A 27,762-nucleotide genomic window follows, 5' to 3' on the forward strand; every position below is an offset into this window, starting at 1 on the left:
CGATCCCAGGACCCTGGGATCATGACCTGAGCCGAAGGCAGACGCTTAACGACTGAGCCACCCAGGCGCCCCAAGATTTTTAATTTTCTTAAGTAACCTCTATACCCTGGGGCTTGAACTTAAAACCCCAAGATCAAGAGACCCCGGCTCTATGGACTGATTCAGCCAGGGGCTTGTGTTGTGATGGTTTTTAGAGGGAGCCCCCAGTAAAAGGCAGGAATTTCAGGCATTCAGGTCACCATAAGGTGGGCTGAGTCAGCCAGGTCCCCCTGTGGGGATGGAGTCTTCTCAGCAAGAGGATAGCCTTGTCTGAGAATGGCATTCAGAGAGGCTAGGGACTTGCCAGAGGTCGCACTTGGAGTGATCCAGGACCCAGAGGCCTCACTGGTTGGCCCGTGACTGCTGACCCCTGCGGGCTGTGGCGGGCTGGGGGGCAGGGAATCAGGGTGGCCAAGAGGGGCAGTGAGGAATGGCCCATCTTCCCACCCAGGACACCTTCCCTACCCTAGAGTTCCTTAGGAGATGGGCACTTGAACTTGGCCTGAGCACCTGGCCCTCCTCTGGTCTCTGGCGCCCCCCTGTGGCCTGTAGTGGGGGGAATCTTCCTGTGGGCCCCACCCCAGCCCTGCCCATTAGGAGGACCCAGAATGCTTCAGGTGAGAGCGCACCAGAACTCCTGCCCCCACTCCCTGCCAGGAGTGAGTGAGACAGCCTGACTCCATTTCCCCACTTGGCTGAGGGTGGGCACAGGGAAGCCAGAGGGCAGGGCTCAGAGGACAGCAAATTGGAGGCCTGACAGAAAGTCCCCTGAGTACTGCCAGGGAGGCTCAGCTCAGCTCCGCAGACATTCACAGAGCGCCTCCTCCGCCAACGCTGGCAATGACTCTGTCCGGACTCAGGGAGGTCCCCGTCTGAGGGGGCAGGCAAAACCCCAAAGAGATCTTTTAATGGAAGAATTTGTTGTCTAAAGCCACTAAAATGCCCCACCCTTTGTTCCCTCCTCTTGGACAGACCCACAGTCCCATGGCGTCCGGTCCAGCCCAGCTGTCTCCAGCTGGGCAGAAATCAGAAATGCCACTGGATAGAATCAGTACCTCCACTCGCCCACCTCCTCCAGCCCAGCTTCCACCTCTCCTTGGTTCTCATGTTCCAGGCCGGCCGCAGGCCTTGCTCCCGCCTAGGCTTGAAAAGCCTGTGGTGGAGTTGCCAGCCCAGCCCCACTCCAGGGTCTAGCTGCGGGGCCTCCTCACCCTCAGCCTCTCCATTCACCTTCGTCCTTCTCAAGCCTCAGTGTGTCCATCTGCCAAATGGGTGTAACCATCCCCGCCTCACCTACCTCTCTCCCAAGTCGGCTGTAACGATACAAATAAAATGAAATCTGAAACTACCGAGGTTCTCCCCGCCAGCCCTTGGGAGTGGGGGGGGGGGGGTGCCAAGCGCGGCGGGCATCCCGGGGAGAGAGGGGACTACAACTCCCATCCGGCTCCGGGGCCGCGGGCGTCTCCAGCCCCCTCTCCCTGACCTGAGGGAGAGGCAGTCGCTGTCCCAGGGCGGGCGAGGGAAGCCGAACTGCCCCGGGCATCCCCTACCTAGGTTAGGGGTCGGCGAAGGGCCGGGTACGGCTGGGTCTGGGGCCGCGCGGAAATCCAGGCAACCTTCCCGGGCCCCTACGGGAAGACCCCCTTGTCCAGCCCAGCCAGGAGTTTACTGTTCGGGGCCCGCCCCCCCACTTCCTGGCCCAGGGTTGTCTCCGCCCCCGCGCGCCTCCGCCCTCCCACCTTCACCTCCAGTCGCGTCTCCCATTGGCCGGCGCTCACCTGCCCGTCCGTCGAGGGGCGGGGCAGAGGGCGGGGCGCGGCGCCCAGGTGTGGGCGCGCAGGCGGCAGCCGAGGAAGGTGACAGCGGGGAGGGCGGGAGGGGTGGGGGGAGGACTCGCGGACGACCCGCGGACCGACAGACGGACGGGCCGACGGGCGGGCATGCGGGAGGCCCGGCTCTAGCCCGGGCGCGGGGCTCCGGCCGCAGCCATGGAGCGGCGGCTGCGCGCGCTGGAGCGGCTGGCGCGGGGCGAGGCCGGCGGTGGCCCCGGGCTCGACGGCCTCCTGGATCTGCTGCTGGGGCTGCACCACGAGCTCAGCAGCGCCCCCCTCCGGCGGGAGCGCAACGTGGCGCAGTTCCTGAGCTGGGGTGAGTGACCCGGGCGGGACCGAGGTGGGGCCGAGGTGGGGCGGCCCGAGGGACACCGCGCCGGGACCCTCTCCCCCCCGCGCCCTGCGCCCACAGACCCTCCCGCAGGGAGCGGCACCCCCACGGGCTCCCCGCGCGGAGCCCGCACCGGCCCTGATTCGTGCCGCCCGACCCCTTGGGCCCTCTCAATTAGCTGCACACCTTATCCTGCCTCAGACTCACACGCACACACTCCTTCCCGCGCACAGAAGCTGGCGCGCGTACACAACACACAACTTACACAGACACACAAGCTTGGTCCCAAGTATAGACTTCAGACTCAGGTACACAATACACGGGCTACAGAGTCACGTCAGGGGTTCCTCACTCACACATCATACTTCATGACCCTGGAGAACAAACAGGCACACATGCAGACCCCTGTGTGTCTCCCACACTGACACACGCGCTTTCTGTCTCGCCCATACCACATGGACACGCTGAGATAATCACAGCTCAAGGAGAGATCCGGGGAGCCCCACACTTCACCCTGAATACCACCCCAACCGCACTGGCTGTTACACACTTGCCTACTTCCACTCACAGATCCACAGGGATCGCACACTTGCAGACATTCACACACAGACACTTCCATCTCTCGGCACACAAGGCCACCCCAAACTGGACACAGGAACCAACCTCAGCCCCTTGCCCTGTGCAGGTCGCTGGCCAGGCTTCCTGAGGTCTATTCCCCAGGGCCGCGGAGGGGGGCTTGGCTGGAGGTGGGTCTGCACCCCTTCTGGTTGACTCCTCTGAGTCACCGGAAGTGGCTGACCTGGGGCAACCCTCGACCCAGTGCGGACACCGGCCCGGCACCAGCCGCAGGCCTCCTGCTTATGTCTGGCCAGGCCGTGGGGGGAGGGCACAGGGGCCCGGCCTGGAGGGTGGGGCGAGGCCGGTGTTTGCCCAGTGGGTGACTAGCGTTCCTGGCACTCCTTAGCTCTGGGCCGGCACGAGGCCTGGCCTGGCCTGGTTGGGGGCCTGCAAGACCTTCCAGTGAGCTAGCCCCCAGCCCAGCCCTGTCCTCCAGGGTGAGGGCAGCCAGGAAGCCCCTGCCTCCAGTGCCTGCCACGCTCCCTGGCACTTCTGCACCTTATTCATGTGTATCTGACCGTGTTGTCATCACCCGCTGTGACGCCCACGCACACGTGTGTGTGTGTGTGTGTGTGTGTGTGTTTGCACACACATGTGCTCCTCCCTGCCAGCCTCTGGCATCTCCGCCTGGGACCCCAGCATGGGGGCCTGCCTGTCTGTTGACATCTCCCGAGGTAACCGGCAGGGCAGTGACTCACTCAGCTCCTGCTCCAACTCGTCCCCGCTCCTGCCCAGAGCCCCCGTCCCCTGCGGCAAGGCCAGAGGACTGGGCAGCCTGTCCTGGGGACCGTGATCCTCCTGACTATGGCCCCTGGCTTTGGCTCCTGTCCGGCTGATGGGTAGCCACCTGGCCTCAGTTCCCCCTTGGAGGCCTTGGGCTGCTCCTCCCAGCCGCACGCACAGGCCTGGGAAGGAGACAATTAATTTCTGTAATGAAGTTTCCACACCACCCTTGCTGCGGGGGTTCTGCCCGATAAACCTGTGGAGCAGCTCTCTGTCCCACCCACAGACCCGCCCAGCTGGCAGGGAGTTTACCTGCTGGCAGGGGGAAACTGAGGCAGGGAGCCAGACTGCAGCTGCCCCCAACCTCCCACCCGTCATTCTTGCCTCCCTGAGTTTCCAGGCTCCAATTCCCTCCCCAGGCCTGTGGCTTCTCCGGGCCTGGAAAAGGCCTGGGAGTGGCTGGAGATGCCCCTCAAGGGAGTGTCAGGGACTGGGAGATGTGGAGGCTCTTGCTCAGATAAAAGCCAAGTCCAGAGAGGGAGGCAGGGCCTAGAGCTGTAGGGCTGGTCAGGCCTGGAGAAGATTTTGAGTGTTCGCTCCCTCAGGTGCCAGCATCAGGCACCAGGGAAAGGTTTTTTGGCTCCGTTTTTAAGTCTTGTGAGAATGTGGGCAGACCTATTTATGCCTGCAGACAGAAAAGGCCCCACATGGGGAGCACAAAGCCTGTCCTCCCGGAGCCCTGCGGGACCACTGTGTGACTTGTCCTCCGGGGCTGCCTCAGGCCTTGCTCCCAGCCAGGTACCTCTGTGCCTGTAGGGTCCCAAGACCAGGGCTCACAGCTCCCAGTGGCAGGGAAGCCTCTCTGGGGACAAGGAATGTTGTCCGTCCAGTTTCCCAAGACAGGCCCAGGCCTGGTCCTGCTAGGCGCCAAGAACTGTGAGCTGAGGGTGGGAACGGTATCCCCTTCCTCCTCAGGGTGACCTGGTCAGCCAGGGTCAACCCCAGACTGGGAAGGACTACAAGTTCCATCAGCCCCTGGGACTGAGACCGCCTCGAGTCTGGGGACGCGGGTCCAGGGAACCATGGATTTCAGGAGGTCTGGGGGTCAGGTGGTCAGCAAAGCCCAGACCCCACCTTCCGTGCTTCCTACTCTTAGCAACTTGACCAGAGGCCACCCCTGGGGAGGCCATCCCTGCTCTGGCCTCCTGGGGGTTGCAGCTTCTACTTTCCTCAGGCAAGAGAGGGAGCCAGGGCCCTCCCTGTGGGTTCCCTGAGCCCTACTCTGTGCCCCTCAGCCAGCCCCTTCGTAGCGAAGGTGAAAGAGCTGAGGCTGCAGAGAGATGACTTCGAGATCTTGAAGGTGATCGGCCGAGGGGCCTTCGGGGAGGTGAGCAAAAGGCATGGGGTAGGTGGGAAGATGGGGTTCGCACCTGGGCAGAGCTGACCCCGGTGCTCCTATGGCCTCAGGTCGCCGTGGTGAGGCAGAGGGACAGTGGGCAGATTTTTGCCATGAAAATGCTGCACAAGTGGGAGATGCTCAAGAGGGCCGAGGTCAGTTTGGGGTCCGATGGGACTTGGGCACCCTACCAAGGGACAGGGGGCGGGTTGTGCTGCCACTGGGGCATACAGGGCATTCTGGGGAAGGGGCAGGAGAGGCTGCTGAGCCTGCAGAGGACCCACCCCAACAACTGCCAACCTCCCCCATTGCTTCCCCACGATAAGCCTTTCTTAGAAGCTAGCGTAGTTCCCATTTTCCTTATGATAACACTGAGGCCCAGAGCCAGAGAGCACAGGCTCTGGCTTACACAGGCAACCTCAGTCCCAGCTCCTAGATTTACTTATTCTTCATCCCGTGAGCTGGGGAGGAGGGTTTCCTGGGCCCTGATCCCATCCTTCCCCCTCCTCCCCAAACCTGCTGCAGACTGCCTGTTTCCAGGAGGAGCGGGATGTTCTGGTGAAGGGGGACAGCCGCTGGGTGACTGCTCTGCATTATGCCTTCCAAGATGACGAGTACCTGGTGAGGAGACTCGGCAAGGTTGGAGGGTGTTGCCTGAGGACAAAGGAGATGCTGGGTCTGAGGAGAGAGAGACCCCTCCTATGGGAACCACGAGGCTTCCACTCCCCACCAGCTGCTGGGCCTGGAGCCCTTGCCTGAGCTCTGGCTGGAAGCTGGCGACCCTAGAGCTGCTGGGAGACACTCTCGCCTTCCCAGAACCCCTCAGAACCATGGGGAGGTGGGCAGGAGGCAGGGCCCTGGGACAGGTACCCCCCTACCCTCCCCGTCTGATTCTTGCCCACCCCCCCCTTCCACCACCATCCAGTACCTGGTGATGGACTACTATGCTGGTGGGGACCTCCTCACTCTGCTGAGCCGCTTTGAGGACCGCCTCCCACCCGAGCTGGCTCAGTTCTACCTGGCTGAGATGGTGCTGGCCATCCACTCTTTGCACCAGCTGGGCTACGTCCACAGGTAGGGCCCGCAACCCACCTGCTGACTGCCCTGGGGACAGCTGACAGTTGCTGAGCACCCACCACATGCCACGCCCTATGCTGGGTGCTTCGTATACACGATGCCTTTGAATCCTCATGCTAAAAACCTTATGTGATCGGGATTGCCCTTGTCCCCACTTTACAGGTGAGAAAGTCAGGGCTTAGCCTAGGTAAGCACCTGGCTTGAGGTGACTCAGCTAGCAGTTTGCACCTGGGAAGTCTGACTCCTGTGTAACCCCCGGCGTGCCCTGCTGCCTCCAAAGATCATCCTTACGGGTCGCTTTTCCCAATCTAACCACCTTCTTCCTTCTTGAGAGCCAGGAGGCCTTGCCACCAGCCTCCACCCCCCGCCACCGGCCCCCCGCCATATGCATGCACACACATTGTTCTTGTGTGCTCACGGGAATACGTGTGAGCAGATACATGCTAGTGTTTGCGTGTGCCCATGTACTCACATCCAGGCAGGTGCCTGAACACACACCTACACCCGTGGGTCAAGCCCCTCTTCCCCTGCGCTCTTCCAGGGATGTCAAGCCAGACAATGTCCTGCTGGACATGAACGGTCACATCCGCTTGGCTGACTTCGGCTCATGCCTCCGTCTCAACAACAGTGGTATGGTAAGGCCCCAGGGTGAGGGCAGGGGCACCCGGCCCGGAGAGCTCCCAGGGGAAGGAGGGACTGAGTCGAGGCCCCAGGTGGGGTCAGCAGGCTGGCTAAGCCTGAGGGAGGGGGGGTGTCAGGGCCAGACCGGGGGCTCTGGTGAGGGGCCATCAGGCCTAGCCAAGCCCAAGGCTGTCCTCATGGCGTCCTCACCGCCCCCCCCACCAACCAGGTGGATTCGTCAGTGGCAGTAGGGACACCGGACTACATCTCCCCCGAGATCCTGCAGGCCATGGAGGAAGGCAAAGGCCACTACGGCCCACAGTGTGACTGGTGGTCCCTGGGCGTCTGTGCCTACGAGCTGCTCTTCGGGGAGACGCCCTTCTATGCTGAATCCCTGGTGGAAACCTACGGCAAGATCATGAACCATGAGGTCTGGCTGCCAGGCTCTGGGGCTCTGGGAGGGCAGCAGGAGTCCTGAGCCCCCACGGCCGGACAGCCGCAGATGGGGGTGGGGTCCTGGGTGCCCACCTGCACCCCTCCCTCCCCCTGGCCTGCAGGACCATCTGCAGTTTCCCTCAGACGTGCCTGACGTGCCGGCCACTGCCCGGGACCTGATCCGCCAGCTGCTGTGCCGCCAGGAGGGGCGGCTGGGTCGTGGGGGGCTGGACGACTTCCGGAACCACCCCTTCTTTGAAGGCGTGGACTGGGAGCGACTGGCAACCAGCACCGCCCCCTACATCCCTGAGCTTCGTGGGCCCATGGACACCTCCAACTTCGATGTGGACGACGACACCCTCAACCATCCGGTGAGTAGTGGGTCCCACTGCCTTGACCCTTGCTGGCTGTGGGAACCCCCCAGAAGTTCTCCAGAGCAGCTGCTGGGTGGAGGATGAGGCCCTCGCACTCCAGAGGCTCACGGGCATTATGGTTCACCTGAGCGGGTTTACCTGTACCGCGGTGGGTTTTAACGGATGGAGGTCCTCGGACCTCAAGTATCATCCTGTTAACCAGAGGTCTTGTAAGGAAGAAGACCCTAGCAGCGCCTGGGAGGCCGTGGCCATAAGGACTTGTGGGAGTCGTGGTCTGTTTAGGTGGGGGCCACGTCACCCTCCTCAGTTCCCTCTGAGCAGGAGGAGGTCGGCACTCCCAGTCCCAGGGGAGTCTCCTGGGTCTTGAGCCTCAGCCTGGAGCCAGGCCTGCCTGTTGAGAGTGACACTCCTTCCCCTCCTTCTGCAGGGGACCCTCCCACCACCCTCCCACGGAGCCTTCTCCGGCCACCACCTGCCATTCGTGGGCTTCACCTACACCTCGGGCAGGTGAGTCTCGTCCTCACATACCTAGAGGGAGGCCTGGCCTGGAGTACACTGGGCACGTGGCCTGCTGGGACCCCGGGAAAGAGGCTGAATGGCCTACCTGGTGCCTGCCTGTGACAGGTGGTCCGGGAGTGTGCTCGGAGCCCTCGGGAAGACACCTCCCCCGTCCTCAGATTCTGGTGGAGCCCTGCCTATGCCCCCATGGGTCCTATCCCAGCATCTGCCCCTTAGAGGACCCTCCATGCAGGCTGAGAATGTCCTGGACTTAGAACTAGAGGCCTAGAGTTAGACGGGCCCCTCCAAGTCCCTGAGCTGCGCTTTATGCCTCTTTATGCCGATTTTACACTGGGTCGGGTGATCTAGTTCTTTCGAGGGGCTGGCCTGAGACTGCGCTGAGAAGGCACTCTGATGTGCAAGCAAAGGCGTCTGACCCGCACTCCGAGCGCCACTGTGTGCTGGGCATGGGGCCAGCTGGCCCAAATCTCCCCGTCCTCGTGCCAGTCCCTGGAAGAGGGCCTGTGAGGAAACTGAGGTGTTCCTCAGATATGTTAGGTGACTGTTCAAAAGGGCCAGGGCTGGGGCTTGAACCTGGGTCTGGGGGACCTTGGGGCGCAGCCCTGGGCTGGGGTCTCGTCCAGGCTGGTCTTTTTCTGCCGGCACGGAGCCCAGGGCTGGGTACAGAGCTGGCGGACAGAGGCTGTTTCTTGGGTGAACGGACGACTGGATGCGGGAGGATGGTGGGCTCTGCGGGGGAGGGTTTTCTGCCAGCATGGGTCGCCCTGCTGTCCCCAGCCCGAGCCCTGAGAGCAGCTCTGAGCAGCTGGCTGGCCTCGAGCAGCAGCTCCATTGTCTGGAGCAGGAGAAGATGGAGCTGAGCCGGAAGCTCCAAGGTACGGGCTCCCCAGCCGGGCCAGGGTGGGTCTGACCCGGGAGCTACTGCTGGACTAGCTACTCACCGACGGGTGCCCCCGCTCCGCAGAGGCCCTGCAGGTCTCCTCAGACCACCGGGAGCTGGAGCGCCTACGGAAGGAAGTGCAGACCCTACGGGGCAGGCTGTCAGGTATCCCGCCCCCCCGATGCCACCCCATGTCTCTCCCCCATGCTCACCCCAGAGGCTGAGCAGCTTTCCCCAGCACACCTGAGTCCAACCTGGATTCCAGTCCCGCCCCGACTCTGTACATGAGGTGTGATCTCAGGGAAGTATTTTAAACTTTCTGAACCTACGTGTAGAAAAATGGGCCAAGGAGACCCACTTCTGGGGCTGTGGTGGGGGTTCTGTGAGCCGCTGCATGCAGCATGTCTGGCTGAGGCCATCAGTACGTGTGGGCCTCAGTGACGATTCCTGGCAGAGACACCGAGGGACAGCAAGGCTCAGACGGAGGGTGGTAGCCTGGGCCAGGACTGCGACCTACGGCAGGAGCGAGACCGGCTCGTCCGGGTGAGGGTCTGGTGAGGTGCGGGGTGCGGCCCAGGGCTCCATGCTAAGGGGGTCCATGCCCTGACTCCAGGCCTTGCCCTTCCCCCCCTTCTTGGGCTGCCCAGGAGCTGGCCGAGGCTCAGGCAGGGCTGCGGGGGCAGGCACAGGAGCTCCGCAGAGCCCAGGAGTGGCAGGAGGACCTGCTCCAGAGGCTGCAAGAGGCCCAGGAGAGAGAGGCGGCCACAGCCAGCCAGACCCAGGCCCTGAGCTCCCAGCTGGAGGAAGCCCAGAACAGCAGCAGAAGGGTGAGTGATGGGGGCGGGTGGGGACAGCGGCAGAGCCCTGCCCCTGTGGCCCCCCAGGGTGGTTGGAGGAAGCCTAGGGAGCTCAGGCCTCGGGGCTGGCAACGCCATGTGCCTGTGCGGCCCCACTGTGGCTGACCGAGGCCCGAGCCAGGGGATGTGTTTTGGCGGGGGGTGGGGGGTGGGGGCGCGGCTGGAGGTTCACTGCCTGCATTCCTGCTGTGGCCGGCAGGCCCCAGAGTCTGTGGCAAGGCGGGGGAGTGGCTCAGGGTGGACATGGTCAGCAGTGGCTGCCCCCACGCCTCGTCCCAGTTGCAGGCCCAGGTGGCCACCCTCTGCCGGGAGGTGACCCAGCTCCAGAGACAGAGGGAGCGAAGTCTCGAGAAGGAATCTTTCCGGGTCAAGGTAGTGAGGTCTTACCCTCTTCCAAGGGGCACTTCCCTTGGCCCAACCTACTCAGGGCCCTGAGGGCCCCACCTGGGTCCCTGGGAGGGGTGGGCCATAGCTCCTTAGGCCCCTGCCCTGACCCCTCTCTGTGTCCTCAAGACCATCCACACAGCCTCTGAAACCAATGGCACGGGGCTGCCTGAGGGCGGGCCTCAGGAAGCGCAGCTGAGGAAGGAGGTGGCTGCCCTGCGCGTGCAGCTGGAGCAGGCCTGGGGCCGCGGGTGAGTTGGGCTGCCGGGGTGGGGGACTGGAGGGGGGCCTGTGCTGGGAATCATCGAGTCATCCTCTCTTCCCCAGGCTGAGTGGGAAGGAGGAGGCTCTGTGCCAGCTACAGGAAGAGAACCGGCGGCTGAGCCTGGAGCAGGAGCGGGTGAGCACGGCGGATGGAGGGCGGACAGACTGACAGGCAGTGGGGCAGGGGTGGGGAGCTGGCCGGGTGGGTGGTCCGAGCTGCCAGGGTCCCAGAGCAGGCGGTCTCCCCAGCCCGGTAGCACCCACAGCTGGCAGGTGAGCTACGGTGGGTAAACTAGGGTGGACACAGATGGGGCTCCGGGGCGTGCAGGGGCCCCTGGGGACTGACCCTTCTTCCCGCCTGTCCCCCAGCTGGTGGAAGAGCTGGAGCGGGAGCAACAGAGCAAGCAGCAGCTGGAGGGCGAACGGCGGGAGACGGAGAGCAACTGGGAGGCCCAGATCGCGGATATCCTCAGCTGGTGGGGGCCAAGGGGCTAGTGGGGGAGGGGCTGGGCCCAGGCGGGGCCAAGGGTCCAGGCCAGGTACCTGAGCCCCCTTCCCAATCAGGGTGAATGATGAGAAGAGCTCAAGAGGCTACCTGCAGGCCCTGGCCACCAAGATGGCCGAGGAGCTGGAGTCCTTGCGGAACGTGGGCACCCAGACGCTCCCTCCCCGGCCGCTGGTGAGCCCCTACAAACACCCTGGGGGGTGGGCGTGCTAGGAGCCTCACTCGGCAGGCGGGGACACCGAGCTCATGGAAGATCAGTGACTTGCCTGAGCTCACAGCAGGTCAGTGGCCAGTCTAGGGCTTTGAGTCTGGCCAGGTGGCATGGACGGCAGTGCGCTAGGGTGGAAGGGGCCTCTGAGGCAGCCCCTTATCTGGGTGCCCCCTGGCCACCAGGACCACCAGTGGAAGGCCCGGCGGCTGCAGAAGATGGAGGCCTCTGCCAGGCTGGAGCTGCAGTCGGCCCTGGAGGCCGAGATCCGGGTGAAGCAGAGCCTGCAGGAGCGGCTGACACAGATGCAGGAGGCCCAGCTGCAGGCCGAGAGGTGAGAGCACGGGCAGGCCCTGCAAAGGGGGCTCCGGACCTCTGCGGGGGGCTCTGACGAGCTCTCCCTCCCTCAGCCGCCTGCAGGAGGCCGAGAAGCAGAACCAGGGCCTGCAGCAGGAACTGGCTGCGCTGCGGGAGGGACTGGTGGCCCGCGGCGCAGGGGGTAAGTGCTCGTCTGCCTGCCTGTCTGGGAGCGAGGCCCCCGCTCAAGCTTCATGGGGACCAAGGGGGGCCCACGACGGCCTTACAGAGCTGTGGAGACAAGAGCTTGTTCCAGACTCTGCTGCTTACCCCACTGTTACCCGGCACTTACGGAGGCCACCACAGCCTGCAGTCATTGCTCCGTTTCACCAAGGTGGAAACTGAGGCTCCTGCTGGCCCCCAGTTCCTCAGGAACGAGTGTTAGGGCTGGGCCAGGGACCCACCTCCAGTGACCTGTGCTCTCTGTTTGCAGACACTAAGCCCTCGAACTCCCTGATTCCCTTCCTGTCCCTCCGGAGCTCAGAGGTAAGAACTGTGCGCGCAGGCTGGTTGGGAGGAGTCCTGAGGAGAAGCACAGGGGCCTTGACTCCCCCCACCCCGCCCCATCTCACTCCCCAGAAGGATTCCGCCAAGGACCCTGGCCTCTCAGGGGAGGCCCTGAGGCCTGGTGTGGAGCCAGAGTTGAGGCCAGAGGGCCGCCGCAGCCTGCGCCTGGGGGTGAGGACAGGCGGGAGTCCCGCGTCTGGGGGGCTGGGCCCCACCGGCTGCCTGTGCCCTCCTCACCTGTTTGCTTGCCTACCCCCAGGCCGTGCTCCCCAAAGCACCTGCTGCTCCCACCGCCCCTGCAGAAGGTCCTCCTGTAAAGGTCAGCACCTGGAGGGGTGGAGCAGGGTGGGGGCACCAAGCCATTCTGCCAGGCCTCCAAGGACCTGCTTGGGTCCCTCCATGGGCATGATGGCTGGCAGAGCCCACGGGGGACGGTGGCAGTGAGTTGGAGTGCTGTGACAGACTCGCTGGGGCTGGGTTCACAACGCCACGGGCCCATTCCCCCATCGCACCTGACCCCTCAGGCTGGCCTCGGGGGTGGGATGCAGGCCGCTGGGAGGCCACGGTCAGGCGAAGGTAACGGGCGTGTCCCACCTCCCCAGCCTGGCTCACACGCGCTGCGGCCCCGGAGCTTCCCATCCCCTACCAAGTGTCTCCGCTGCACCTCGCTGATGCTGGGCCTGGGCCGCCAGGGCCTAGGCTGTGACGGTGAGGCCCCCACCCCACCTTCATGCCCCCCTCCCGTCCCTGGGTGGAAGGAATGAGACGGCCCTGATCTTGACACACCTCGACTTTCTGCGGCTCGTTTCCCGCTGCTCCATTTTGCTCTCTTGTTTTGTTTCTTCTCACGTGATGGGGGAATTGGTGAGAGTTCAGAGTCCTGGTTCCGGGCTGTCCCCACCCAGCCTCACACCACCGGCTTCTCCTGCTTTCCCCACAGCCTGTGGCTACTTCTGTCACTCAGCGTGTGCCCCCCAGGCCCCGCCCTGCCCTGTGCCCCCTGACCTCCTCCATGCAGCCCTGGGAGTGCACCCCGAAACGGGCACGGGCACAGCCTACGAGGGCTTCCTGTCGGTGAGCGGTGGCTGGCCGGGGAGGAGGCGGGGGTGGCCAGCGCGGGCGGAGCCCAGAGCCCGGCGGGCCCTCCCATGCTTGCCTTACCCCCTGCCCCCCCGCAGGTGCCACGGCCCTCGGGTGTCCGGCGCGGCTGGCAGCGCGTGTTCGCGGCCCTCAGTGACTCCCGCCTGCTCCTGTTTGACGCCCCTGACCCACGGCTCAGCCCGGCCAGCGGGGCCCTGCTGCAGGCCCTGGATCTGAGGTGGGTGCCCAGCAGGGGCGAAGGGCTGCAGCGGTGGGGGGCGGCGGCCAGGGGCCCTGTGACCTCTGACCAACTCCATGGGCCTCTCCAGGGACCCCCAGTTCTCAGCCACCCCGGTCCTGGCCTCTGATGTTATCCACGCCCAGTCCAGGGACCTGCCCCGCATCTTCAGGGTGAGTGCCAGGCAGGCTGGGCCGGGCCACCTTCTGCCTCCACGCAGCCCTGCTCCAACCACCCTCCTCTATGTCCTTCTCCGTGGCTGCCCCACCTCCGCGCCACCTCCACAAGGACAGCTATGGTAGCCTCCATCCCACAGTGCGGTTTGCTTTCTGTTTGTGAAGCTGGCCGTGTTCTGCTCATTTAGAACCCTTCTGTGGCTTCCCATCACCCTCGGTGCTCCTGACCGTGGCCTTGAGGCTTCACATTTCTGATCCTGTGGGTCTCCCCCGCCTCCCTCTGGAGCCTCTCTCTGCTCGGAACACGGCTCGCTTTCTCCAGTTCCAAAAGTGCCCTGTAACCACGGACCCTTCCCATCCTGTTTGCTCTGCTTGGCTCAGGCCGCCCCCGAGCCTCTCTCCAGCCTGGACCATTCCTGGTTACTCCACGCACCCCCTGGGCTCCAGCAGAAATGTCTCTTCCCCGGGGAGGTCATCTTTCACTGTCGGCCTGGGGCTGTGTGTTTCCACGATGCCCCGTCCCTCCCCGACCACGGCACTGGCTCTGGGCTCTGGCCTTGTTGGTGGGACAGTCTGACCGTCCTGTCTGGCGAATCACCTGCTGTAAGACAGCTTCTGGCCCTGCACCTGGCCGCTCACCGGGTGCCAAGAGGCATCGACCAGGGCGGAGGGAGGGGATGGCCGGCTGTCGGCCCACAGCCTGCAGCCTGGGTACCTGCCCACAGGTGACAGCCTCCCAGCTGACCGTGCCCCCCGCCGTGTGCACCGTGCTGCTGCTGGCCGAGAGTGAGGCCGAGCGGGAGCGCTGGCTGCAGGTGCTGGGCGAGCTGCAGCGGCTGCTGCTGGACACGCGGCCAAGGCCAAGGCCGGTGTACACACTGAAGGAAGCCTATGACAATGGGCTGCCACTGCTGCCCCACGCGCTCTGCGCCGCCGTCATCGGTGAGCCGCATGCTGAGGGGCATTGCCCTGGGCGGGCTCCGGGGAGGAGTCTGGGCCTGTTGGGAGGGTCCCTGCCCAGTCCCTACAGCCATGAGCTGCGGACGCTCCGCATTACGGACGTCAGCCTCCCCTGGGCGTGGCTATGTGGGCAGCCTGAGCCGGGGGGCCGGGGGCTTGGCTCCTGCCACTCCATTTCTCTGTGCCTCAGTTTCTGCTCTTTCTCAAAGAATCTTAAGTGAGTGAAAAGAGCAAAGGCTTTTAGCAAGAGACGAATGAGGGCTCCCGTGCTGGCTTTCTTACTGGCAGCAGGGAGACCACAGGGGAGCCTCACCCCACCTCCTGTGGGGCTGCTGTGGTCGTCCAGGAGCCTGGCGCTCAGCGGGACCTCCATGAGGAAGTGAGGGAGCAGTGCCTCCTGGCTTCCCCGGGCAGCTGGCCGCGGCCCTGAGCCAGCCCCTGCCCTGGAGAGCTGGGATCGCCATCCCCATGTCCTCAGGAGAAACTGAGGCTCAGCAAGGACAGGCAAGCTGCCTCGTCTCCGGCTTCCAGATGGGCTCCCTGACCCCTGATTCTCTTCCTCCCTCTACTAGACCAGGACCGGCTTGCCCTGGGCACCGAGGACGGGCTGTTTGTGATCCACCTGCATAGGAATGGTACATGCCAGGGTGGAGCTGGGTGGGGGCCAGCCCCAGGGGCCAGAGGAGGATGGGCATGGGGCTGTTCTTCACCCACCTGCTGGTGACCCTCCCCTTTGCCAACCCCGAAGACATCTTCCAGGTGGGCGAGTGCCGGCGGGTGCAGCGGCTGGCTGTGAGCCCCGCGGCGGGCCTTCTGGTCGTGCTGTGTGGCCGTGGCCCCAGCGTGCGCCTCTTCGCCCTGGCCAAGCTGGAGAGCACGGAGGTGGTGGGTGCCAAGATCCCCGAGTCTCGAGGCTGCCAGGTGCTGGCAGCCGGGTGCATCCTGCAGGCCCGCACCCCCGTTCTCTGTGTAGCCGTCAAGCGCCAGGTGCTCTGCTACCAGCTGGGCCCAGGCCCGGGGCCCTGGCAGCGCCGCATCCGAGAGCTGCAGGCACCCGCACCTGTGCAGAGCCTGGGGCTGCTGGGCGACCGGCTGTGCGTGGGAGCCGCTGGTGCCTTCGCCCTCTACCCGCTGCTCAACGAGGCTGCGCCCTTAGCGCTAGGGGCCGGTCTGGTGCCCGAGGAGCTGCCACCGTCCCGCGGGGGCCTGGGCGAGGCGCTGGGCGCCGTGGAGCTCAGCCTTAGTGAGTTCCTGCTGCTCTTCACCACTGCGGGGGTCTATGTGGACAGCGCCGGCCGCAAGTCTCGCATCCACGAGTTGCTGTGGCCAGCAGTGCCCACAGGCTGGGGTAAGGCCTGCAGAGGGCCGGGCTGTGGAGGGTCCTCCTGCCTGACCAGCCCCTGCTCTGCCCTCAGTGGACTGCACCGGATCTTCCTCTCCCAGGCCTTTGCTCATGCTCTTCCCCCCACCTAAACTGTTCTTCCTGTACCAGGCAAACTCTTTTTTTTCTTTTTTTTTAAGATTTTATTTATTTATTTGAGATAGAGAGAATGAGAGAGAGAGAGCACATGAGAGGGGGGAGGGTCAGAGGGAGAAGCAGACTCCCTGGCGAGCAGGGAGCCCGATGCGGGACTCGATCCCGGGACTCCAGGATCATGACCTGAGCCGAAGGCAGTCGCTTAACCAACTGAGCCACCCAGTCGCCCCCAGGCAAACTCTTAACCAAGTCCAGCTGCAGTGCCAGCTCAGAGCCTGGAGCTGGTAGGCTCTCCGCAAATGACCACCATGATTTCTGCCATTGTCATTACTGCTTTCATGCTCCCTGCCCTGCCTTCCCCCATTGCTGGTCCTTTGTTCCTTTTTGCTCCCCCACCTCTGTGTGCAGACCTCTGCCCTACTGCTCTTCGCACCTTCTTTTAATGACTGGTTTGGTACAGTGGGGGCCTACGGAATGGGCTGGGGCTGGTTTCTTCATCCCATCCTGCACCCAGCCCAGGGAAGCACACCTTAGGGGCTATGAATGTTTGGAGGAATGAATGATTGAATGAATGAATGAACAGGGCAGTGGGGGAGGTAACTGTGAGATGGCGTCCAAGCTAGAAGACAGGGACAGAGCTCCCTTCATAAGCAGTGGCTCTTCTGAGGTTGGGCCTGTGGGTTGGGTGTAGCAGAGACTTCGTCTGTAGGAGTTGGAATCAGACTGCCCAGGGCTAATTCCCAGCTCTCACTCACCACTGGGTGACCTTGGCCATTACTTAGCTCTGGGGTTCCATTCTGTCAAGTTAGGGGTGATAAATACGACCTGCCCAGAGTTGTTTAAGAAGTGAAGGAGAAAACATCTGCCAAGTGGTTGGAACTTTGCCTGGCATGCCAGATAGCGAGCGAGTGCTCCATGCCTGTCATCTCTGATTCCTTATGGACCTTGGGTGGGGCAACCTGGAGTCTTCAGAAGGACCTTCGGTTGGGCGTGGAAGTTACTGTAGGGAGGAGGACACGCGGCGGGGGGGGGGTTCCCAGCAAGCCCACAGAGGTGCCTGACATGCGGGTCTCCTGCCCCGCAGGTTATGCGGCCCCCTACCTGACAGTGTTCAGCGAGAACTCCATCGATGTGTTTGATGTAAGGAAAGCAGAATGGGTCCAGACGGTGCCACTCAAGAAGGTGAGGGCCTGCCCAGACCCCGGGCCCTGCACCGGGGTGCAGCCGGGGAGCACGGCTGACCTCTGTGCCTGCTGCCTCAGGTGCGACCCCTAAACCCGGAGGGCTCCCTGTTCCTCTTTGGCACGGAGAAGGTCCGCCTGACCTACCTCAGGAACCGGCTGGCAGGTGAGGACGTGCGTGTGCAAGCGAGTACGGGGTGTGTGCGTTCCCGTGTGCGTGTGTGACCCTGAGCTCCAGCGGACGGGCCCTGGGGACTTCGGAGCACCGTCCGGCTCTCTGCTGCTCCCACAGAGAAGGACGAGTTCGACATCCCCGACCTCACTGACAACAGCCGACGCCAGCTGTTCCGCACCAAGAGCAAGCGCCACTTCTTCTTCCGCGTGTCTGAGGAGCAGCGGCAGCAGCGGCGCAGGTGCGCGTGCGCGATGCGGCCGCTGGGCGGGGCCTCCCAGGCTTGGGGGCGGGGCGTTTCGGGAGGGGGCCGGGGAGGTCTCTTGCGCCGCCCCTCCCCCCATATTCCCTCCCCCCGCAGGGAGATGCTGAAGGACCCCTTTGTGCGCTCCAAGCTCATCTCACCGCCCACCAACTTCAACCACCTGGTGCACGTGGGCCCCACGGACGGGAAGCCCAGCGCCAGGGACCTGCCCCGGGTGAGTTCTCCGGGGCCAATCACAAGCCTCCCTAGTGAGGCTCAGCCAATCACCGGTCGTCCTGACGCGCTTGAGCCGATCGCAGCCGTCTGCTTACCTCGGACCCGGGACCCCAGCACGTCCAGGCTGGGGGCCCCACTGCGGTTCTTTTGCCCTGGGATGGTGCGCCGCCCGGTCCCAGCCCTTCTGCATTGTCCCCCAGCAGGCTCCAGAAGGGAAGGGCCGAGGTACCCGCGGCTCCGGCCCCCAGCGTCCGCATAGCTTCTCGGAGGCTTCGCGCCGCCCAGCCTCTGTGGGCAGCGACGGGCTCGCTGGAGACGCGGACGCCAGTAAGGACAACCCCGCTGCTTCCACTGCCTCCAAGTCCCTCCCCAAAGTTTCCACCCCCTTTGGGCCCCTCATATTTAACCTTGGATTTTTGTGTCTCCCCCCCTCCCCCCCATCCTGCTCCTGGAGCAGTGAAGAGGAAGCCTTGGACATCTCTGTCCAGCGAGTCCGTGTCCTGCCCCCAGGGATCTCTGAGCCCCGCAGACTCCCTGATACAGGTGAGCTGATGGGGGTTTTCCCCTCCCGTGTAAAAGCACAGGTAGTTCTGTTCTGTGCTAGACCCTGTGCTGGGACCTGAAGCCAGAGAACAAGCTGAGCCCATCCCTGCCCTGGATCCTAAGAGAAGCAGACTTGTCCCCACAGTGGGCCCCAACAGGCCTGGAGGCAGGTCGGCCTAGGTGGGAATCTTGGCCCTGACTGTCCCAGGAGTGTGGCCCTGGGCGAGATGTCCAGCTTCTTTCACTTATAAATGAGGTTATTATTTGAGATTATTCTAGAAGGGGTAACCGTATGAGGTGGTGATGACTTCAGCGGGGTACCTGACACATGGGGAGAGTGCCACAGAAGAGCAACTCTTTAGAGGCCCAACCTGAGGTGGAAGGATCAGAGGAGAGTCCACTCTGGCTGGGGACGGGGAAGACATAAGAGGAGCTGGGAAGGCTCCCATTCACCCTCAGGCCACTTCTCCATTGCCACCCCCAGTGGAGCCGCACCAGGCCACTCACAGAGCCCTGGGACTTGCCATATTCTTTCACACCTTCAGGCTCTTGCCCCTGACGTCCCCCCTGCTTTGAATGCCCTTTCATTAACATCCAGGCCACCTTCAAAGCTCTGCACTAATATCACCTTTTCCAAAGATCACCTGGTTGCCTGGCAGCCACCAGCCTCCCTAGGGCCCATGTCCTTCCCTCCACCCCTCCTTGTCAGTCCTTCTGTGCTATGGTCTTCCTCCGATGCCAGTCCTCCTCCCTCAACTGTGGGCTCCCTGATAGCGAGGGTCAAGTTTGTCTTCTGCCTGCCTAGAGTAAAGCGTGTCTGTTGATCGAGGAAGAATAGAGTAAATGAACAAAGGGACTTTGATTTGGGCTCCAGGGTTGAGTAGGAGTTCCCAGGGTTTTTCTCCTATAGGCCCACCCCCACCTCACATCTGCCCTCCTCGAAGGGCCTGGATGCAGGAGGTGATGGGTCCTGGGAAGGCCTCTGGGGGACACTGGTCTGGTAAGGAAAGAGTCCTTCCTTCTGTTTCCCCTCCAGGTGTCAGAACGGCCCCGGAGCCTCCCCCCAGCCCCTGAGTCAGAGGGGTCCCCTTGACACCCTCTGGCAGGGCCCACCCCGATCCCAGGACCGAGAGACAGAAACGAGCAAAGAGCTTGAGGAATGCCATGCTCCGGCTGGCCCGGGATGTGTGGAAATTCGGACTCAGGGAGGGCCTGGGTTGGAGAGCGCCTCGGAGGCTGGTCTGGGTACCCAGGACCTGGGGGCCCTGACTCCCAGCCCTTATCCTGCCTTTCCCCTCTGCTCCCAGCCCCTATCTGTGCTAGCTACTGGGAATAGAATGGGCCCCTTTCTGCGCTGGGGGCCCATCTGCCCTGGAGTCCAAGGGCGATTGTGCCAAAGCTCTCCTTTCCAGTGCCAAGCCTCAGAAGGCCTGCAAGCAAGAGTTGGGATGAGGGATGGAGAAGGACTGGGTCCCTGGGAACAATGTGGGGTCTCTTGGCTGTGGACTGTGTAGCCTCTAGGTGAGGCCAAGTTGGGGCATATCGCGGTCTCTGCTCAGGGTCAAGGTAGGAAAGACAGAGTCTGATCCAAAGGGAAGGAGAATGGGGCGCCTGGCTGGCTCAGTCAGTAGAGCATGTGACTCTTGATCTCAGGGTTGTGAGTTCAAGCCCCACGTTGGGTGTAGAGATTACTTAAAAAATAAAAAATATGTATATTTTTTTTTCAAAGGAAAGGAGGATAGACAAGGAGCAGGGAGGCTGTAAGTGAAGGAGGATGTGGGTGAAGGAAGTAGGAGAGGGAAGGGGAAGGAAAAGGAGTGGAAGAGGCAGGAGGGAAGAGGCATCCAGAGGAGGAGAGGGATAAAGGAGGAGCAGTGAAGAGGAGCAGAGAGCCGAGGGGGGCCGGGAGGAGAGCACTACTGATAGGGGCCTTTCTCTCTGGGGAGGAGCTTGGCAGGGTTGGGAACAGAGGGGCCCTGAGAACCAACTGACCTTGCATCTAATCCGCCCAGGGGGGAGATCATTCCTAGACAGGGACGGGATGGGGAGGGTATTTATAAAGGCTACTTGGTGGGAGATGGCACCTGATGGGGGCCGCTGGAGGGTCTCCAGGCACACTCTGGCCCCTCCCAGAAAGGGGTTGGTCCTTTTTCTCAAAGCTTCAACCACCTGTGTATTAGGGGATCATAGGGGGCGTTTTATTATTGGTCATAGTCATTATTATTGTTATTATATTACTATTTTTATTAAACTTTCCTCTACTGACAAGTTGGGGGCAAAATAAGTATTTATCTCTTCAAATGCCATATTCCCAGGAGGGACTGACCCTGATGCTCTGTGAGGCAGTAAGAAACCAATAAAGATGACTTTTTAAGCTGCTGGCCTCCCTGCCTGGATCTGTCCTCCTGGGGCTCAGAAAATGGGGGGGCGGAGACCAGAGATGGAGGGAGGAACAGGGATGTCAGGGACAGTTACAGACTGAGTTGTCTCCCCCGTACTTTCAGGAATCATATGACACATGCAAATGGGGGTGAGGACAGTTCAACAGCAAAGGGACGGTTTACAAAAGTGTGGGCAGTGGTCCTAGAGCCCACCAAGGAGAGACGGTGCTCCTGAGCCCTAGCGGGTGGGAAGCTGTTAGCCCCCACAGGCAGGAAGAGGCAGTGGTGGCCCCTGACAGTCGCTGTGGCTCTCAGTAGGATTTGGCTGTGGTTGAGCAGAAAGGCAGCCAGCCCAGGAATAAATTCCTCATACCTCCCTCAACTCCCTCCCTCCACCTCCTGCCTCCCTTCGTCCAAACACAAGCAGCAGCCAAAGGACACTAGAGCCTGGTCACTGCAGCTCTGGGAACAGCGGGAACAGCGCAGCCTTGGGGGCACCGAGCTGGGTGGAGCAAGGTAGAACGGGATCTGTAGGGCACACCCAGGGTGCCAGCACCCTGTTGCCCCACCCAGGCTGGTAGGCGTGGGAGGACCCTCACTGGTTCTTAGCTCAAGCGTCCCTGACTGAGCAGGACCCAAGAGGTGCATGAGGAAGGAGGGTACAGCCTGTGACTCTGGGATCAGGGCAGGCCTGGGGAGCTGAGGGCTATGCCCTGAGACTCATGGCCAGCCCTAAACTGGGGAAAGTACCAAGAAGGGGCCCCAGTGTCACATCTGCTTGGGGATGGGAGTTGGAGGGTGCCCAGGGAATTCCAGCCTTGAGAGTCACACAACCTGAATTCTAGTCTAGCTGTGCAGTCATGAACAAGTTATCTGACCTCTCTAAGCCTCCATTTTCTCATCTGTAAATGCGGGATCCTAAAACCCACTTCATGGGAGGTTCTGGCGAGACTTTGGTGCACTGAGTGTAAAATGCCTTCAGCCCACTCTGGAAATGTTTGCTTCTGCCCACTGAGATGCAGAACCCCAGAGAGGGGGCAGGGACGCCAAGACCTCTTGCAAGCTAAGGCCCGCAGCCATCCTCTCCAAATTGGGGAAATGCTGCTTCCCAGATACCCAGCAATGATTTATCCAAAAGATTTCCACATTTTTAAAAAATTAATTTTCTCCCAGGCACCTCCTCAGGCTCCTTGCTCAGCAGGGAGCCTGCTTCTCCCACTGCCTGCCACTCCCCCTCCTTGTGCTCTCTCACTCTCTCTCTCTGGCAAAAAAAAAGAATAAGGAGCCACCAGAAGTTACTGTTACTGTCTCAAGAGATTTAACACTGATACAACAATATTATCTAGGGGCGCCTGGGTGGCTCAGTCGGTTAAGCGTCTGCCTTCGGCTCAGGTCATGATCCCAGGGTCCTGGGATGGAGCCCCGCATTGGGCTCCCTGTTCGGCGGGAAGCCTGCTTCTCCTTCTCCCTCTCCCACTCCCCCTGCTTGTGTTCCCTCTCTCGCTGTGTCTCTCTCTGTCAAATAAATCAATAAAAATCTTTAAAAAAAAAAAACAATATTATCTAATGACAATCTTTTATGGGATATACTGTGATCCCCCCAAATTTGTTTGTTGAAGTCCTAACCCCAAATAGCTCAGTACATAACCTTACTAAGAAAGAGAACCATTGCAGAAATAGTTAAAATGAGTTCATTAAGGTAGGCCCTGATCCAATATGACCGGTTCCTTTTACAAAGGGGAAACTTGGGGGCGCCTGGCTAGCTCAGTCAATAGAACATGTGATGGGGCGCCTGGGTGGCTCAGTCGTTAAGCGTCTGCCTTCGGCTCAGGTCATGATCCCAGAGTCCTGGGATCGAGCCCCACATCGGGCTCCCTGCTCTGCAGGAAGCCTGCTTCTCCCTCTCCCTCTCCCTCTGCTTGTGTTCCTTCTCTCTCTGTCTCTCTGTCAAATAAATAAAAAAAAAATTAAAAAAAAAATCTTTAAAAAAAAATAAATAAAAAATAAAAAATAGAATGTGTGATTCTTGATCTTGGGGTCGTGAGTTCATGCCTCACATTGAGGTTAGAGTTTACTTTAAAAACTTTTTTTTTTTAAGATTTTGTTTATTTGAGAGACAGAGTACAAACAGGGAGGGGCAGAGGGACAAGCAGACTCTGTGCTGAGTTCGGAGCCTGACGCGGGGCTCGATCCCAGGACCCTGAGATCAGGGCCCGAGCCGGAGTCAGACGCTTAACCAACTGAGCCACCCAGGCACCCCCCCCCCAATTTTTTTTAATTAAAGAAGGGGGAAACTTGGACGCAGAGACACACACACGGGGAGAAGACCATGTGAAGCTTTAGGCAGAGATCGGGGTGATGCTTCTACAAGCCATGGACCGCCAAAGATTGTCAGCAAACCCCCAGCAGCTGGGGAGAGGTCTGGACCAGATTCTTCCTCATGGCCTCAGAGGGAATCAGTCCCACTGACACCCTGACCTCAGCCTTCCAAATGCCAGATGGGGAGACAAGACATTTCAATTTTTTTCTGTTGTTTAAGCTGCCCAGTTCATGGTACAACTGTGTCCAAAATGTTCTTTATACCATTTTTTAAAAATCGGGTATCTAATTATGGATCAAACGTTGCATTTGGTCTAGGCTCTCTAGTCTCCATTAACCTGGAGCAATTCTATTGGCCTCCGGTTTTTGTTGCCTCCATGATATTAACATTTTTTAAGGGTCCAGGCCTGTTATTTTGTTGAATGGACTGCAATTTACATTTTTCTGATGGTTTCCCCAATAACTTTTTTGTCAAGAATATTATGTAGCTGGGGCACCTGGGTGGCTCAGTTGGTAATCATCTGCCTTGGGCTCAGGTCATGATCTCAGGGTCCTGGGATGGGGCCCCACAGTGGGCTCCCTGCTCAGTAGGGAGTCTACTTCTCCTCTCTCTCTGCACCCTACTACCTCTGCTCATGTGTGCATGCTCAGTCTCTCTCTCAAATAAATAAATAAAATCTTTTCTTTTGGTCTTTTTTCCCTATTGTTTATTTATTTGAGAGGGAGAAAGAGAGAGCAGAGTGAACGAGAATTTGAGTAGGGGGGAGAGGCAATTAGAGGAGAGGTAAATTAGAGGGTGAATTCCCCTGTGACTCTCTTCCCTCCCCCCATAAGATGAGTTTATGTCTATGTGTTGCCATATAAGCCAGACATCGAGGGACCACCCTCCCGCAGCCTCCTTGCTTCCATCAGCGGAAATCAAGTCAGAGCCTTCAAGGCTTTCCCTACTCTTGGCAGGTTCCCTCACCCTCAGCTTCACGGCAAGGGACTCAGGCCTCCAAGGTTCTCCACACTCTGGCCGTCCCCTTTTCTGACCTCATCTCTATGCTCGGCTCCTAATAGCTATCCACGGTGCCCTCCGGGCTCCTGGTCCGTCTTCAGCAAAATCACCCATGTCCTTATCCCCTTCTGTAGATGGTCCCTAACCTCCTGCTCTAGCAGGAACCCTGAGGTCACTACTGCCCCCCACCTTCTGTCACTGGCCTGGAGGTGGGGTAGGTGCTCTCCATGATTCTCACTGATGCTTACAGACATCCTCCTCCCTCCTTTCAAAAACTCAAGTTGGCGTGCACTCAAGTTTGTTGCTAACATCTCCCAACCCACGGATTGCTCCTTTTTTGACCATTTCTAGCTCCTGGCTTCCTGTCACTCTCTCCCTCCCACTCCGGTTTTAATTCTTAGAGACTGTGCTATAACACACAGATGATCCAGCGCTGGGTCCCGTGACCGTGTCTTCCACTCTGCCCAAGCCACACACTCCTGTAGCCATCCTGGAAAGCTGCTCCAGCCTGCATGAGAGCCACCAATTACATGGGCTGTGGAGCCGCTGACAAGTGACTAGCCTGAAATGAGATGTGCTCTGCGTATAAAATACATAGCAGATTTCAAAAACTTAGTGTGGAAATATATATAAATTATCACTAATTTTTATACCGATTACAAGTTGAAATAACATTTCGGACGTTATTTTTTTTTTTAAGATTTTATTTATTTATTTGCCAGAGATAGAGCAAGAGAGAGAGAGAGCTCACAAGCAGGAAGAGTAGCAGGCAGAGGGAGAAGCAGGCTTCCTGCTGAGCAAGGAGCCCGATGCGGGACTCGATCCCAGGACCCTGGGATCATGACCTGAGCCGAAGGCAGACGCCCAACTGACTGAGCCATCCAGGCGTCCCAACATTTCAGATGTTATTAAAATTAATCTTACTTAAGTCTTTTACTTTTTTAAATGTAGCTACTAGGAATTTTAAAGTTATATATATAGCTCATGTTACATTTCTACTGGAAGCACTGGGCTAGGTCTTTTCATTGCCAATAACAACAGCTCTCTCCCAGTAATCTCAGTCCCAAGCATCCCTATCTCAAACATCTCTAACCAACACCCCTATCTTTCCAGCTCTCTCTATCATCCCAGCTCCAGTAAACTTTTGACCCTACCGGAACCTACAATCCACGGATTTTGCCACACTTTTGCTGTCCCTCATCCCTCATGTGTCCTTACGTCTCTCCTCACACAGCATAAATTCCAGGTCAATCACTATAGTTACTGTTTTGCATAATGCATCTATTTATTCAGCAAATCTGTGCTGAAGACCAATTATATGCCAGACTCTATTCTGGGCATATGGGACACATCAATAAACAAAACAGACAATATCTTGTCCTTGTGGAGCTTATATTTTGGTGGGAGGAGACAAACAATAAACAAATAAGTAAGTTATATAATATGCTGGAATGCTTATATAATATGCTCAATTGGGGGTAATTTTGTCCCCTCTCCCCCTCAGGGGACATTTGGCAATGTCTGGAGACATTACTAGTTGTCACAACGGGGGAAGAAGTGCTACTGGCCTCTAGTTGGTAGAAGCCAAGTGCTGCTGAACATCCTACAGCCCAGAGGGCGGTCCCCAACTACAAAGAATTATCCAGCCCCAGATGTCAATAGTAACGTGATTGAGAAACTCTTTTCTAGAAGGTGTTAGTAATTTAGGGGGGAGAAAAGTAGAGCAGGGTGGAGGGATTGAAAGAGAAATTTGTGTTGGAGAGTATGATCTTTTTTTTTTTAAGATTTATTTGAGAGGGAAAGAGCATGGGGGGAGGGGCAGAGGACAAGCAGACTCCCTCCTGAGTGCAGAGCCCAAGGGAGGAGGGCGGGGCTCCATCTCAGGACCCTGAGATCATGACCTGAGCCAAAATCAAAAGTCAGATGCTTGGGGCGCCTGGGTGTCTCAGTCGTTAAGCGTCTGCCTTTGGCTCGGGTCATGATCCTAGGGTCCTGGGATGGAGCCCCGCATCAGGCTCCCTGCTCGGCAGGAAGCCTGCTTCTTCCTCACCCACTCCCCCTGCTTGTGTTCCCTCTCTTGCTGTGTCTCTCTCTGTCAAATAAATAAAAAATCTTTTAAAAAAAGAAAGAGATGCTTAACTGACTGAGCCACCCAGGTGCCCCAGAGAGTGTGATCTCAAGTAAGCTGGTCAGGTCTGGGTCAGCCTCATTGAGAAGGTGACATTTGAGCAAAGGTGTGGAGGAAAAGAGACAACCAACTGGGTTTCCTGTTTTCATTGAAAAAATTAAAGTACCAGGACATGTTCCCATGTATTCTGCCTTCTCTCCAATTATTGCAGAGAAACTGTTCATGCTCCTAGCAAAGGCCAAACCTGCCACTCAGGAACTCCCATTCCCTCCACCCATTCAAGGCCATCAGTCCTGCAATTCTCCCCTATTAAACACCACCACCACAACCTCCTTTGACCTTCTTTCCCCCTCCCCGCCCCACCCACCAGCTGCCATCTTATTTTTCTCCTGTCTTTGCTGCAAAGCTCCCTGAAAGAGTTGAGTATTAGCACTGTCTCCAGTTTCTTTCCTCTCATTTTTCTTGAGCCAAGGAACAGGCTTTTGCTCCGAAACTGCTCTTAATGTGATCACCAGGCATTCCCTCTGAACCAAATCCAGTCAGTCTTCCATGCTCAGTTTGCTGAGCTATGAACAGCGTCTGACAAGGTCATTAACACCCCTGTCTCGGTGGTCCATCTTCTTCTGCACAAATGCTCGTCTGGTTCTCTTACTGTCTCTCTGGCCAGTCTCATTTGCTCGTTCCTCCTGGTCTCCTAATCTCTATGCGAAGAAGTACCCCACAACTTGGTCATTGGTGATCTCATCCCCATATACTCTTCGCCCAGGTTCCCCTTAATGTTAACATTTGACAAAATAGTGATACATTTATCAAACCTAACAGATGAAAACTATGAACGAAGCTACAGACTTTATTTGAATTTCACAAGGAGGGTTCCCAGGTGCCCTGACTAGTTTGGTTTTAAGACTAAAATCCCATACTCCCGAAGTCCCCTCAGTCCTGGGCAAACTACGACGGTCAGCCACCCTATTGACCATTTTTTCCCCACTAATGTCCTTTTTCTGTCCCAGAACTCAACCCAGAACACCACGTTGCATTTAGTTGTCCCGTCTTCTTACTCTGTTCTAACCTGCAAAAGTTTCTGTCTTTCCTCATCTTTTATGACCTTGACACTTTTGAAGAGTACTGGTCAAGTGTTTGGTAGAATGTTCCTCAGTTTGGGCTTGCCAGATGTTTTCTCATGATTAGACTAGGCTTATGGATTTGGGGGAAAATACCCACAGACGTGAAGAAGGGCAGAAATTTGATGTTTTACTCACTGCTATATATCTAGTGCCTAGGACTGAGTGCCTGGCCCACAGGCATCAAAAATCTGTTTGTTGAATGAATAAGGAAGGTGAATGGATGATTCTGTAGAAATTATTGTATTATTTTGAAGTTTTGAAATGTTCTTAATAGGGGTGCCTGGGTGGCTCAGTCAGTTAAGCATCTGCCTTCAGCTCAGGTCATGATCCCAGGGTCCTGGGATAGAGCCCCACATCAGGCTCCCCACTGAGTGGGGAGCCTGCTTCTCCCTCTGCCTGCGACTCCCCTGCTTGTATTCTCTCTGGCAAATAAATAAATAAAATCTTTTTTTTTAAAAGCCTCTTTAAAAAAAATAAATAAAATGTTCTTAATATAGATAGTATCTTACCATACATACCGTTCTGAAGCTTTTTTCCCTCAACAATATGCTCTCACCCTATTACAAATAACTATG

The 27,762-nt window shown here is 59.0% G+C and overlaps 1 protein-coding gene across 6 annotated transcripts; it reads left to right on the top strand.

Moving 5' to 3' along the window:
- CDC42BPG (CDC42 binding protein kinase gamma) lies at positions 1–22,566 on the top strand. Of its 6 annotated transcripts, none has more exons than XM_064576214.1 (37): positions 1–2,187; positions 4,839–4,930; positions 5,011–5,094; positions 5,465–5,560; positions 5,865–6,013; positions 6,558–6,651; positions 6,867–7,067; positions 7,195–7,443; positions 7,874–7,953; positions 8,743–8,840; positions 8,930–9,010; positions 9,300–9,388; positions 9,493–9,672; positions 9,982–10,074; positions 10,216–10,337; positions 10,414–10,486; positions 10,720–10,826; positions 10,915–11,029; positions 11,249–11,397; positions 11,474–11,754; positions 11,854–11,906; positions 12,000–12,098; positions 12,187–12,246; positions 12,530–12,635; positions 12,868–13,001; positions 13,106–13,245; positions 13,337–13,418; positions 14,147–14,363; positions 14,954–15,016; positions 15,130–15,729; positions 16,943–17,040; positions 17,121–17,205; positions 17,332–17,452; positions 17,573–17,690; positions 17,893–18,019; positions 18,147–18,235; positions 19,272–22,566. In XM_064576214.1, the coding sequence occupies exons 1-37, from the start codon at positions 2,028–2,030 to the stop codon at positions 19,326–19,328; spliced, it is 4,842 nt and encodes a 1,613-aa protein (XP_064432284.1). In that variant the 5' UTR covers positions 1–2,027; the 3' UTR covers positions 19,329–22,566. The 6 variants fall into 6 exon arrangements, 5 of the variants coding, with proteins under 5 accessions (XP_064432284.1, XP_064432285.1, XP_064432286.1 ...); XM_064576215.1 differs by having other exon boundaries at positions 2–2,187; positions 18,150–18,235; XM_064576216.1 differs by having other exon boundaries at positions 2–2,187; positions 17,896–18,019; positions 18,150–18,235.
- Positions 22,567–27,762: the final 5,196 nt, after the last annotated feature.

Source organism: Mirounga angustirostris, unplaced genomic scaffold (genome assembly GCF_029215605.1).
Source record: "Mirounga angustirostris isolate CCGP_5_RB_7025 unplaced genomic scaffold, mMirAng1.0.hap1 SCAF_13, whole genome shotgun sequence".
NCBI classification, from domain to species: Eukaryota; Metazoa; Chordata; class Mammalia; order Carnivora; family Phocidae; genus Mirounga; species Mirounga angustirostris.